Source organism: Copadichromis virginalis, linkage group LG18 (genome assembly GCF_057382275.1).
Source record: "Copadichromis virginalis isolate Kocher_CV1m ecotype Utaka linkage group LG18, C_Virginalis_male_GT1.1, whole genome shotgun sequence".
In the NCBI taxonomy this organism is placed as follows: Eukaryota; Metazoa; Chordata; class Actinopteri; order Cichliformes; family Cichlidae; genus Copadichromis; species Copadichromis virginalis.
Window position 1 is genome coordinate 15,072,597 of NC_140635.1, and position 13,574 is coordinate 15,086,170.

Genomic DNA, 13,574 nt, shown 5'->3' on the forward strand with positions numbered 1-13,574 from the left:
ACTCGTTAATTGCTGATATCATGCTTACATGATGTTCCTGAATATGTCTTTGGTTATGTGCCCGAGCTCATCGGTGCTTTCGTGTCTTTCACATTATCTCATTCCAGTCTACCACATCTGAGGATCAAGGGCTAAAAACAAAAGTGTCATTGAGATTAAAAAACGTGATGACAGACGTGGCCAGTGGGGGAGCAGACATTGCAACAATTATAACATTACAAGTCTATAATGATTTTTTACATGGCCAAAATAGGTCTGAATTCATGATGTTAAACAACACAAAACAGATAAAATAACGCAGAGTCGTGATATGTTTAGCTGTTTCGCAAATGTAGTTTCTGTATCAGCGCTAACAAAGGTTGTAGGTTCGTGTCCCACAGAGCACATGTGTAACTCGATTGCTGGTAATACCAGGCTGTTTCCAAATCACTTCAATGATGTCCTTATAAGTGAAGAACAGTTACTTATTAACTGTGAGTAAAAGATTATTTGTACCAGGGTGAAAATCCTTTGTAAGGCACTTTTAGGGATTTGCTTGAAGTGCTGAGGTTTAAAGTAACTATATAAGATATTTACAATTCAAGTCGATTTAGTTTTATTTACGCATCACTAAACCCAAACAACAGTCGCCTCAAGGCGCTTTATATTGTAAGATAGACCCAATAATACAAACATCCACTGGTCACTTATGTGGTATATATTAGGTATATTAGGCCATTGTTTGTGAATGCAAATATGTAGTCAGCCAATCAAATGGCAGTAATGCGAAAAATGGCCTCAATCTAAAAAAAAAGACTTCAATCTGAAACACAATTGGAAACATAAATACATTTTGGACCTTTAACTGTAATTTCTATTTACATGACAGTTTGGGCAGAACATTTCCCATAATTCGATTTTTCTTTTTCTTTTTACAATTTAAGCCCAAAGAGTTGTGCTGACACATTTGCTTCATTATGTACAGCAGATTTTCTTTATCATGGAGAGAAAAACAAGACGCATTGTTTAAACTGCACTTCTTATACTGAGATATCTCAGAGAAGTTTAAGTAGTGCACTTAAACTACTTTATACAGAGAGAAAGGGGCGTTTCACTGGTATGGCTCTACTTAAGTAAATTTGAATGTGGTATGTTGTTGCTGCCAGACGGGCTAGTATGAGTATTTCAGAAACTGTTGATTCACTGGGATTTCTCCACACAACCATCAGGGTTTATAGAGAATGGTTCAAAAAAGAGAAAACATCCAGTGAGCGACAATTCTCCAGGTGGAAATTACTCAGTGATGCCAGAGGTCAGAGGAGAATGGCTACACTGATCATAGCATGGCAACAGAAAAAATGAAAGGTCCACTTCTTGCCATCCAGGTATGGCCAAGAGCTCTCAAGCCTGAAGCAGATGGGTTACAGTAACAGAACACCACACCTGGTACCATTCCATGTCACCTAAGAACAGGATAACAAGATATTTTCTTGACACACTTATCGTTTAAACACCTCAGCCTACCTGAGTATTGTTGCTGACCAAATCCATCCCTTTATGACCACACCCACAGAAAAGCATCCATCCTTTGATAGCTGTTTCTCACAAATCATCTCAAACTAGTTTCCTGAACATGACAGCAAGTTCGCTGTACTCAAATGGACTCCAGATGTGGTGGAGCAGGAGACTCACATCATGGATGAACCACATCTTTGAGGAATGTTTCCAGCACCTTGTTGAATCTATGCCATGGAGAATTAAAACAGGCTGACGGCAACGTGGTACTAGCAATGTCTACTTAAGAGCTAAAAACAAGATAGAGGAGGATGAACAAATACGCCATAAATTAAGAACTCACAGCTGATTTAAAACAAACATTTTTATTTTGCATGTTTCAAATAACCCTGCAGATATTTTAAACAGCCCAAGTGTGAATAACCTCCACTTTTGAGAATGCAGACATGATCTTAGTGACTAAAAATCACACAAAATTAATAACAAACAGAAATAAATAAACACTAAGGAACACTAATGAACGACACAGACAAGCTGTTGATGATGAAAGAAAGAGAAGATGAAGGGAATTATGTTAAAAAAAAAAAGGTTTAGTATGTTACAAGGCCACATGCCAGCACGGTAGAAGTAACAATACACAACCTGAAACCAGAACAGCCTCCAAATTGTAGTGTTCTCACATCAAATGGTTTTGCATGTATAAATGTTACTCTACATATAAAAGTGTTTTCAGTTCGAGTGCAGCTGTTTTTATTTGCTTCTTGTTTATGTGGCAGGAATCTGAGGGAGGCCGAACTCATCCACGAGCACACCATCCTGAACACAAAAGAAGAAAAAAACATCAGCCACGAGCAAAACACTTACATTTCAAGTGTTACTCACTTAGCAGGTTTGTGTTTAAACAATAGAGTGGACTGGAAAAAACTTAGTTTTGCACATTATAGTTAATCTACCAAACACATACACAGGATTAGAAACTGGCACCAGAATTCGTGGCAGGTTTAATAGTTTGCTTACATACACAGTCACACCCCAAAGGTCCATTTTGAAGTAGGAAAAATTCTTTATGATTACTTTTTATTTTACTTTCATGTATTTTCCACAACCCTGCCCTTCATGTCATGAAAACTGAGCTCTGTAGACTGTCACCTTATTTGTCTTGCTGTCACTGGGGATTCCCTCAGGGATAGACGGGGCAGCTGAGGCCTCATCCAGGTAAGAGGTGTCATCATCCAGCAGCAGCTCATCACCCAGTGCATCCAGCTCTGAAACCACAGTGGTACTGTCACTGTAATACTCCAGATCATTGCTCAAATTACACACTAGCAAAGAGGTCTTAGCTTCAATAAAAAGAGATCCAAGCTGTCCTGGAAGCTCCACATCGTGGATGCTGAAATCTGAGAAAGAGCCCCAGGAGGCAAAGAAGGCAGAGAATGAGTGTGATATAAAACAGAATTCAAACAACAGTGCCAGTGTATCTCCTGAAAAAGAGATTTTATGTGCCTAAATACAGGATCATAAAATATTGCCTTCCCAGAATGTAACTAAAAGGCATTTTAGATAGGTTCTAGCAACCCTCAAGTGGAAGGAGTTGAATGAATGGGACAATAGAGGAACCCATGGATCCAGAAAGTCCAGACTTTGTTTCCTCTTTTTTCCTTTATATAAGGGAAACTCAGTCCACATAAGCTCCTCGGATTCACAGAGGAGTCAGATTTCACAACAAGTGACACAGGACAACCATTCACATGTGGCACAATGGCTCGCACATTGGCCTTCTAAGAATACACTTAAGGAGTGATTCAAAGGTTGTGGGTTCAAGTCCCACCAGAGTTGAATCTTTAACTTTCCCTCACTATAGAAGTTAGATGCATCTAACGAAAAGGCATTTTAGTTACTGGGTTAAGCCTCAAATAACAAGTCGGCATAGACAAGGCATGTCTATGCAATAGCTAGCACTTTTAGTAGATTTTTAAATTACTTTAGTCACTATTTACCACATTTTTAATGGACGGATCACAATTGACAAAAAATGGCACAGGGCATCTTCTCGCACCTGGCAATGGGCAGTGCATTGAACTTCTAAGCATACACTTCAGGAGTGATTCAAAGGTTGTGGGTGTGAGTCCCACCAAAGTCAACACTTTTAACCTCTTCTTAATGTAAAAGTTATGTAATTCTTAAGAACGGAACTACAAGGCAACTTCTAACTCAAATAAGAAGTCCTCATCACTATACATGGAAGCTAATAACTTAGCATTGAGCTCTGGGATTTTAGCATACAAGAAGGGATTTCCACTCTCCAGTTGCTTAAAAACCAAATAAGAGATAAGACAGTTTACATGTACATGTTTACATGGGTGCTTGTATGTGGTTGACTGTATCTCTGTGATAAACTGGTGACAGATCCGAGGTGTACCCTGTGTCTTCCCCTATCACAGCTGGGCTAGGTTCTAGCAACAATCCAGAAAGTCTAAAATATATTCCCTCTTTTTTTTATAAGGGAAAATTATGGAGGAGCTGCTTCAAATTGACAGAGGAATTAGATTTATGAACATATGACACAGTACAACCTTTCACATCTGGACCGTGCATTGGACTTCGAAACAAGCACTTCAGGAGTGATTCAAAGGTTGTGGGTTTGAGTCCCACCAGAGTTGAACATTTAAATTCTTAATGTAGAAGTTACATGCATCATCAGAAAGTAGTATTGGCTTTTTAGGCCCAATATAAGGAGTCTGAATATATAAGGTGTGTCATTGACAAGCCAACACTTTTAGTAGATATTTACATTACATTAGTTACTATTTCATTTAGAGATGGCACGATACCACTTTTTTATGTCCGATACCGATACCGATATCATAAATTTGGATATCTGCCGATACCGATATGAATCCGATATAGTGTTTTTTAATCAACAAAACTGTTTTTTTAAATATCTTGCTGCATTTTGTATAAGTTCATACTCAAGTTTAAAACAACAACTACACTAAAGCTATTCTGTTATACCTGTATGCAAAAAAAAATATTTCATAGTTCAGCAATACTGATCAATCTAATAAACTTAAACCTACACCATCCTCCCTATTCTGGTATTTTAAAGAGTACTTAGCATACATATTAAGCAACCTAACTAATAGGGTTCCAACTCCCAGCAACAACAAAAATAAATAAATAAAAAATAGGGAACCACCCCTCACGCTCCACCTCATGATGCTTAATCGACGTAATCAACCTTAATTTGATGCAGTGTGAAAAAAAATGCACAGAAATCAATTATTTTTTTCAATATATTAAAATATTAAATAGATTCAACATCTTTCTTCAACAAAATTGCAGACTGCACAGATGGTACCTTCCCAAAGGAAAATGTACTATAGCTTACTAGGGTATATTAGACTTAATAGTCACTATATACAGTAATTGACTTCTATTCATTTTACATCAAATTAAAACTTTGGGTGTCAGATAATTATTTATTAAAAGCTCGACATTTTAAATGAGAATAAGAAAGAAAAGTATGTCTTTGTGCCCCTTTTCCCTGTTAATGCCCTATCGGCCCCCCTGGCTAAACTTTGCTAGATCCGCCCCTGCACAGTTACCAGCGTCAGCTACGTAGAAAAAGATCCTCGAGTAGAAAGTAATAATAAATAAATTCTAACAGCAGCTGATCAAGCTTAAACGTGCTGCTGTTGTTCAACCGCTGGTTTGCTCTTTCTGGTGCAAAGTGGGCCAAAAACAAACTAGAGACACGGACTCGCGACAGAAAAGCCGATCAGCTGATCATTAAGCAGTTTCATGATTGAAGTAGCAGCAAGAGGAGGAAGTCGCTCCATATATCGCTTGTTAAGCTTAACGCAGGAATGCTTTACAAACATTCAGAGATGGACTTACACATTTGCTTTACTTCTCTCGGGATAACTTTGTCGGAGATGAAATGCCGGGTTGCTAGCGAAGCTCCAAATGCTATCCAGACCACCGACAGGTCCCGCACGCCACAGCCGCTCTATCACGTGATGCATACTGCTCCGACGTGCTAACGTTCTGAGGTGAGTTACGGCGTGTTGCAAGTTTTGTGAGGTGCTTTCGTGATATTTAATGGATCGGATTACATTTTTTATTTTTCTCCGATATCCGATCCAGTAATTTAGGTCAGTATCGGACCGATACCGATACGTAATATCGGATCGGTCCATCTCTAATTTCATTAGCGTATTAGAAGCACTGAAGCATCAAAACGAACCAAATAGTTTGCTGATACAAACTTGGGTAGATAGATCATGATGTGCATAAACATCAAATGTTTGAAATGGCGTGCACCAAATTGTCTAACTTCCTAGAAATAGTAGAAGAAGAAACTGTTTTGTTTGATGGAAATAAATGCCACTGTCTGGATTTCTCAGAATCTTCCAACTGGTGTGTTTACATGAAGCATTTTTCTTGAGGTTGGGCTTTTAAATCGGTTACTGTAGTTCATGTTAAGATTGCTATTGTTATCTCATAGTAAAAAGGCTCTGAATTCCACTCCAGCCCGTGGCCTTTCTGTGAGGAGCGCTCCCTGTGTCAGCGTGGGTTCTACCACAGTCCCAAGTCGCACATGGGGTGACAGATTGGTGACCTGTTGCTGACCAGGGGTAGAACCTGCCTCTCACCCCATGACAGCTGGGATAGGCACCAGTGCCCCCAGCGACCCTGAATCAGATAAATAGAAGAAGTTGGATGGATGGCTGACAACTATGGAGGAATCAATGGATCTTCAAAGTCCAGATTTTCCTTTATTCAAGGGAAACTCAGTCCATAGGAGCCACTTCAACATACATTTTAACATACCACTTTTTTTAAATGGTCAGATCACATCTGACAAAAAGTAAAACAGGTGAAACCATATCTGGCTCTGTGGCGCAATGGATAGCGCATTGGACTTCTAAACAAGCACTTCAGCAGTGATTCAAAGGTTGTGGGTTCGAGTCCCACCAGAGTCAAACCTTTAACTTCTTAATGTAGAAGCTACATGTTTGTTCGTAACTTTAAAGTCATGTACATCTTAGTACTGAAGCTACTACACAGGACAAGGGCACACATCTGGCTCTGTAGCGCAATGGCTAGCGCATTGGACTTCTAAGCAAGCACTTCAGCAGTGATTCAAAAGTTGTGGATTTGAGTCCCACCAGAGTCTAACCCTTGACTTCTTAATGTAGAAGTTACATGTGTTTTCTTAATGTTAAAGTCATGTACATCTTAATACTGAAACTACAAGAAAATTTTCTGTCTCAAATAACAAATCTGTATAGACACCACTATCCATGGAAGCTAATCACTCAGATGTGATGTCATCACATAATCTGAGACTTTAGCATCCAAGAGGGAATTTCCACTCTCCAGAACCAAAAATAAGAGATGACTGTGGGATTACCTGGAGCATCCAGGTATTCTGCAAGTTAGGTTAATTAGTGTGAAAGGTTAATTGCATTTCTGTGATAGACTGGTGAGAGAGAAGTGGAAGAACCTGAATGGACGTGTGAAAACAGGAGGCAATTATGGATCCAGAAAGTCCAGACTTTGTTCCGTCATTATTCCTTTATTCAAGGGAAACTCTGAACACAGAAGCTGCTTCAAAGTCATAGAGGAATCTAATTTGTCAACAAGTGACACAGGACAAGGTCACACATCTGGCTCTGTGGCGCAATGGATAGCGCATTGGACTTCTAAGCATACACTTAAGGAGTGATTCAAAGGTTGTGGGTTCAAGTCCCACTAGAGTCAAAAGTTTAACTTTTCCTCACTATGGAAGTCAGATGCATCTAAAGAGTTGACATCTCTGTGGTGTAGTGCAGTGGCAGGGTGGTTAGCATCATTGTCTTATACCACAAATGTCCTGTGATAAACTGGTAACATATCCAGGATAGATCCTGCCTCTTGCCCTATAACAGCTGGGCTGGGCTTACCGTGTCTTGGTGGTTAACATCATTGCCTCACAGCAAGAGGGTCCTGGGTTTGAATCAGCTGGCCTTCCTGTGTGGAGTTTGCATGGTCTCTGGATGGATGCTGATACCATAGGGAACGGCTATATTTTCATTACATGGCTATATTTGAAGTTCGTCGCTCTAGCTATAGGTAATACATCAGTCTGTTCCACAAAAACCAAACAAAAAAATGTCTGGTCACAATGGCTCCACCCACAAAATATGTCACTGGACATATTTATGTGTCACAACCAGAGATGGGCAGTAAGGCGTTACAAGTAACACAGAGAGTATGAGTGTGCAGCGTTTAAAGCGTGGAAGTACTGACCTTACTTTGAGTTTGATTCCGTAAAAAGTCACAAAAACATTAGCGTTCACTGCGTGGGAAGAAAACGTCTTTTTACAGCGAAAAAACCCATAAACTTCCGAGCAAGCACCGAGTACGCTGCAACGGAATGGAAAATTCACAGACAAACTCGCGGATTCTTCCACTAACTGCTGTGGCACACCTGCACCAGGGCAAACATCCACCTGCTATACAGGTGAAAATAGAGCAACAGGACTGCTGAGTCTTTGATTTTATTTATTTTCTGCTGTTTCACTTGGATTTATTTGAAAGAGTGAGTGTAAACACAAAAAATATTTTATTTTATGTGCTGGAATATGCAGAAAATAGGTTTAAATGTTAAACAAATTTCTTCCAGTCAGAGAATGGTGCGTATAATTTAATTTTTGCTTGATGCATAAAGTTAAAAGATTAAAACTAATAAAACGAGTTTTAAAAAGATACTTTTCCATTTGATTACGTTTTATATAATGTATTATGCAGAAAAAGTAGAATTGGGCTGAAAGATCTATTGCTTTATCACCTATTCAGGTTGTAAATTGTGTTTTTAAAAAGTAACTAATTAATTACTTTTGAAAATAAGTAATCAGTAATGTAACAGGATTACTTTTTGGGGAAGTAATCAGTAATTAGTCACTGCTTACTTTTTTCAAGTAACTTGACCAACACTGGTCACTGCGACTGTTCACTTTAATGCACCCTAAATGAAAAACTGCCAACAAAATGTACATTTACCTGCTTCAAGATCCTCCTCATCGATGTCTGGAGTGCCATAGCTGCGGCTCAGGGCTTCTTGTACCTCATTGGCTTCATCCATCATGTCCTCCAGCTGGTCCTGTAAATCCTGGAAGTCCAAATACTTGTGTTCACTTTTAATGCCTCAACTGTGAGATTTTAACTTTTATCTTGCATGTAAAATCATAATTTTAATTTCATCAGTTTTTAATCGACTGCTGCACAAATAGGAAGAGAGAATCACATAACAGCAGGGGGCACTGAAAATAAATGAGACCTATTAAGTGTGTTGATTAGAACTCATTTAAACAAAACTATTAACTCATTTTGTTACTGCAGGGTTCTGAAATCAGAGCAAGTTTAATTATACAGCAAGAGCTGATAAATTGCTGAATCTGGCTGCTGCTAAGAGTACAGTGTAAGTGTTGCAGAAATGTGATGTAATGTGAGGTGATTTTTCTTACAATTGATGCTTCGCATGCAGTAAGCAATTCTCCTGGCCTCAAGTATCTCCCCATTTTTGGCTAATGACTGCATTCATAGTTTAGACCAGTGGTTCCCAAACCTTTTTTGCTAGGCCCCCCTTTGTTTTACAAGAAAAATGTTCACACCCCCCCCCCCACGCGCACGCACACATCCTCCAACCACACACGCCCATATTTTGCTCCATTGTGGTTTATTTCACACCTCAAACATTTAGTAAACAATTAAGCAAATACAAGTAATCTGGAATAAATGACAGGTAGTAATAAAATAACGCTACATCCACGCCTACACGGGTATTTTTGAAAGCGCAGCTGTTTCGTCCACACGTAAACGGCGTTTCGAATCACCGAAAACTGAGATTTTTTAAAACTCCTTTTTTGCGTTTATGTGTGGACGAGGAATGCAGAGTTCGTCACGCAACGTCAAAGGTGTGTGCCTTTTTCTGACTATCTGCAGGTTTTACACGCTTACATACACACACACACAGTTACTGTCCCTCCATTTAGAAAGGCAGAGGCGTCACGGTGTGATTATTTTACGTGTAGTTGTTTTTTTCCTGTGTAATAATATTCAAATCAAGAACGTAGGATCCTGTTTGTCCGTGATTTGAACAGCCCAGCGCTGCTCCCGACGAAGGGAAAACCAATTCTGCAGGGAGACCTACCTCGGCACTTGTGCAGGTGAAACCAAAGGGAAGATATGCTTCACCATATTTTTTAGTCATTGGCTTAGAATGAAGTTGGTTTGGAAACATATTCAGCTATGCTTCATCTCTTGCTTTGCGTTTGTGTGGGCGCCCCGTGCTAGCAGTGTCCAAGCGTTTTGTTTTTTTTCCCCTTTTCATACCGCACCCCCCCTGCAATGGCTCTGCAGGGTCCCACACTTTGGGAAGCTCTGGTTTAGACAAACATACATCAATCTGATCAAGTCTGACGTCCTTGTAAGCCTTTTTCATATCCTTGGCACCAATCTTCATGGCCTCCACCTGGGGACAAAAAATACATGTGGATTTAGTCGCTGACAACATTTTCTCATCAGGTACAGACAATCTGAACACATCCACTACCACAACCAGGGAACTTTCTAATGAGATTTGTTTAATGAATGGACAAAATCAAAAGCTTAGCGATACAATATAGTATGTCAGAAATCTAGATGTTTGGTACGTATGAAAGCTGTGATTTGGAAAAAAGTGCTTAACAGCAACTAAAAAGTTGGAGTCTTGGAGTCATGCTGTGTGACTCTTACTGTTGTTTTGGTGTCCTTTAATGTCTGGATCGTGTAGTTTGCCTGCTCCATGTTAAAGGATTGTTGAGCCAGCTGCTCCCTTTGACCTTCATACCTATGTAAAAACAATACAGATGCTTTAATACATTTGAGTCTTTACATACATTATTACACTCCTATGTTACCGTAAAATCAAGAGCTTTTCACACCCCAGCCGTCTGCAAAGGGTTGGTGCGACAGAGTAGGGTGAGATAGTCGGCTGCAAACTGCCCCAGTGCGAACTGGAGGTCATCGCTTGACAAAGACAACAGAACCACATCATCTGCAAAAAGGATAGATTGCATCTGCAGATGGACCTAATGCCCTTGACTTCTTAGCTGCACCAAGAAATTTTGTTTGTGAAAGTTATGAACAAAACTGGTGACAAAGGACAAAACTGGCCAAGTGAAACACCACTGGGAACAAGTCTGCCTTAATGGAAGCAATGTGACCAAGCTGCCACTAAATGAGATAATTTGGTTCTGTTAGTTTCATCGAATGACGATCTTCAACTTGCTTACACTCTTTGTTGCATTCAGTGTTAGCAAGCTTGTTTGCTCTGAGGTACTGTGGCGGTGAGCCTGATTGTTTAATATGACATGTGAGCTGTTATGAAATTTTACAGCTCCAATTAGAGAGCCAAAAATATTTAGCCCTAGGTTTGACATCTATGATGTTAATAATCAACAGTTACAGCCCTAAACAAAGCAGTTTTTATTATTACGATAGATATATGACACAATAATTCGTGTGTGAGACATTTAAATAGTTGACTTCATTTGTCTCTCCACATTTGCCTGATTTAGTTCACTTGCTCACTCCTTATATAAGAACTCACTTTTACTACCTCCTCACGATGCTTTGGGTTGGCAGATCTGGTAGGAGGAGAGTCGTGTTTTGTTTTCTTTCCGATTCAACACTTCATGCATTGATGTTTTCGTCTTTACCTGTAACGGCTTCTTCTTCTTTCAGATGCTCCCTTTAGCGGATCATCTGCCTCTATCTCACCCTACTCTGTCACACCAACCCTTTGCAGGTTCTCTTTCATTAAATCTATAAACCTCCTCTGTGGTCGTCCTGTTTAACTCCTTCCTGGAAGCTCCATATTCAACATCCTTTGTCCAATATATTCAACTGGACCTCCTTTGGACATCACTCAACTATTGCAACCTTGACGCTTTAATTTCACCTCCAAACTGCTCAACCTGAGCTGTCCCTGTGGTTACTTCCAATACAAACCCTCAAAATCTTTAACTCTGCCACCTCCAGCTTGACCTCTTGTGCCACGATCTCCAAACCACACATCATAGCGGGTCTTACAACCATCTTATAAACATTCCCTTTCACTATTGCTGTTATCTTTCTGTCACAAATCAGTACCTGCAATTCACTTAAATCGTATGGTGAAATAAACCTTTGTTTAGATGATTTTAGTTTACAGGCTTAATTTTTTGTTCAACCTAATCTCCAAAATATTAACATATTAAAACTTTCCTCTTATTTGCCAACATCCACACTATATCTATCTATCTATCTATCTATCTATCTATCTATCTATCTATCTATCTATCTATCTATCTATCTATCTATGTGTGTGTATGTATCAGAGAGGCTATCGTGCTCACATCTTTGAGATAAAGCATACAGATGTTTGCACAGTGAAGGACTCACATTCTCTTCTGCTTCAGGACTCTCATTGCCTTCTGCTTCACCATGTTCTGCAATTGAAAGCAAAAATAAATAAATAACATCGATGTATTTGTCTTCTAGCCTTTTAAACACCCAAAGTTAACATCATGTGTCCTACCTTCGAGGGCCCATCTCTCATCTTTTTCAGCTGATCCTTGTACTTCAAGAGTTCCGCATCTAGCCTGCCAATTTTCTTTTCAATGGACTCAGCCCTCGCATCCACCTGGAGCGAGGAAGAGATCAATTAGAGGTAATGATTTCCAGCGTCCTGGCAAACAAAACACTGTGCTAAAACGCCATGCCTGTATGTGGGTGCATTAGAAGAAAAAAATTAGAGAGGTAAAAGCTTGGAACATAATTGAGAGCTGTGGTTAACAAACACATCCCTACTTCACAGTCCAACCGAGGCTGAATGTCTTTTATTCCAGCCCAAAGTGCTGACTAACTGTAGCCTCTGAGCTAGTTGGCACGGATGCTGTTTTGACAAGCCTTTTGTAACCATGCTAGCTATGCACCGCTACCGTTAGGTCGCACAATATGGACATAAACAACAAAAGCTCACAGGCTGACAGTACTCACAGTGCCGATACAGTCCGACAGGTTCGCAGGAGGCGCTTTGGGTTTTCCTCGTCCGAATATTCGGTTCATTTTCTAAACGTCAGCCTTTAGCTTACCTTAGAAAACACAAAAAGCATCAAATGCAAAGAGATTTTTTCATTGAAGACACCCGGAAGCAACGGTTCAGACGCAAAATATTTCCATTGGTTGGTGCAAACGCTTGTGACCAATGAGATTTTAGACGCGCTATTGCCACTTAGCGGTGAGCAGAGGCACTGCAGCTTCCAGGGAGAACCTTTTGTCCCCACAGATTGCATCCACCATCAGGCTTTGTTACTCCCCCACTGCAAATAAAATGGCAACAAATGTAGGTTTTACTTAGATTTTAGATTTTATCTTTTAATCTGGTTCTTTCAAGAGCATGTTATTATTTATTGATTTTAATGTATAATCCCCAAAGACTAAAAACTGCTCTCTACGGAGTAAAATTCCATTGAAATGAGTAGTTATAGAAAGGTTGGTACTGCGTTATAATATGGCATCTTTTATTCAGGATTTGTAAGTTGTAAATTTCATTGCTAATGCTTTGCATATCTATTCTCAGAGGTAGAAGTATTTAGGTCCTGCATTCCAGTCCATGTAGAGAAAAGGTGGAAGTCATGCAAATTAATTCCTCCTGGTTCCTGTAATAGTTTTTAGACTTTTACATGTTTAAAAATTATTTCAAAGAATGGGCCATATGTAACTTTTTATAGAGTCATTACTCCAGACAGAGCAGCATGCTGGTGCACTTATTAGCAATGCCTACCCAGAGCAAGAATTTGAACCTGCTAGTCAGCTGTAGTCACTGCATGTTTACATTTTCTCCATGTGCCTGAGTGGGTTTTCCTGGGGTGCTCTGGTTTCCCCATACAATACACAGACATGCATGTCAGGTTAACTGGCTGTATAGCTGTGATGGACAATCCAATCTGTTCCCAGTGTCATCTGAGGAGGATTAGGGCTTAAAAAGATGAATGGATGAATGGTGACTC

At 39.7% G+C, this 13,574-nt stretch overlaps 1 protein-coding gene and 2 non-coding genes across 3 annotated transcripts; 2 read left to right on the forward strand and 1 right to left on the reverse strand.

Moving 5' to 3' along the window:
• Positions 1-1,840: 1,840 nt before the first annotated feature.
• Positions 1,841-12,753, reverse strand: chmp5a (charged multivesicular body protein 5a). Its single transcript, XM_085439016.1, has 8 exons — positions 12,562-12,753; positions 12,101-12,205; positions 11,965-12,011; positions 10,276-10,369; positions 9,941-10,012; positions 8,542-8,650; positions 2,644-2,759; positions 1,841-2,310 (listed from the first exon to the last, which is right to left on the reverse strand). Exons 1-8 carry the CDS (start codon positions 12,628-12,630, stop codon positions 2,260-2,262), a joined length of 663 nt encoding a protein of 220 aa, XP_085295142.1. The 5' UTR covers positions 12,631-12,753; the 3' UTR covers positions 1,841-2,259.
• trnar-ucu (transfer RNA arginine (anticodon UCU)) lies at positions 6,388-6,479 on the forward strand. Its single transcript is given in 2 exon segments — positions 6,388-6,424; positions 6,444-6,479. It is a non-coding gene; the product is annotated as a tRNA-Arg (tRNA).
• trnar-ucu (transfer RNA arginine (anticodon UCU)) lies at positions 7,169-7,260 on the forward strand. Its single transcript is given in 2 exon segments — positions 7,169-7,205; positions 7,225-7,260. It is a non-coding gene; the product is annotated as a tRNA-Arg (tRNA).
• Positions 12,754-13,574: the final 821 nt, after the last annotated feature.

Coding starts and splice junctions, on each gene's coding strand:
- chmp5a (XM_085439016.1), bottom strand. CDS start 12,630: ATGAACCGAATATTCGGACGAGGAAAACCCAAAGCGCCTCCTGCGAAC. Junction 10,013..10,275: donor TAAAGGACACCAAAACAACA/GTAAGAGTCACA, acceptor TTTTGTCCCCAG/GTGGAGGCCATGAAGATTGG. Junction 2,311..2,643: donor GTGACAGCAAGACAAATAAG/GTGACAGTCTAC, acceptor TTTTGTGTTCAG/GATGGTGTGCTCGTGGATGA.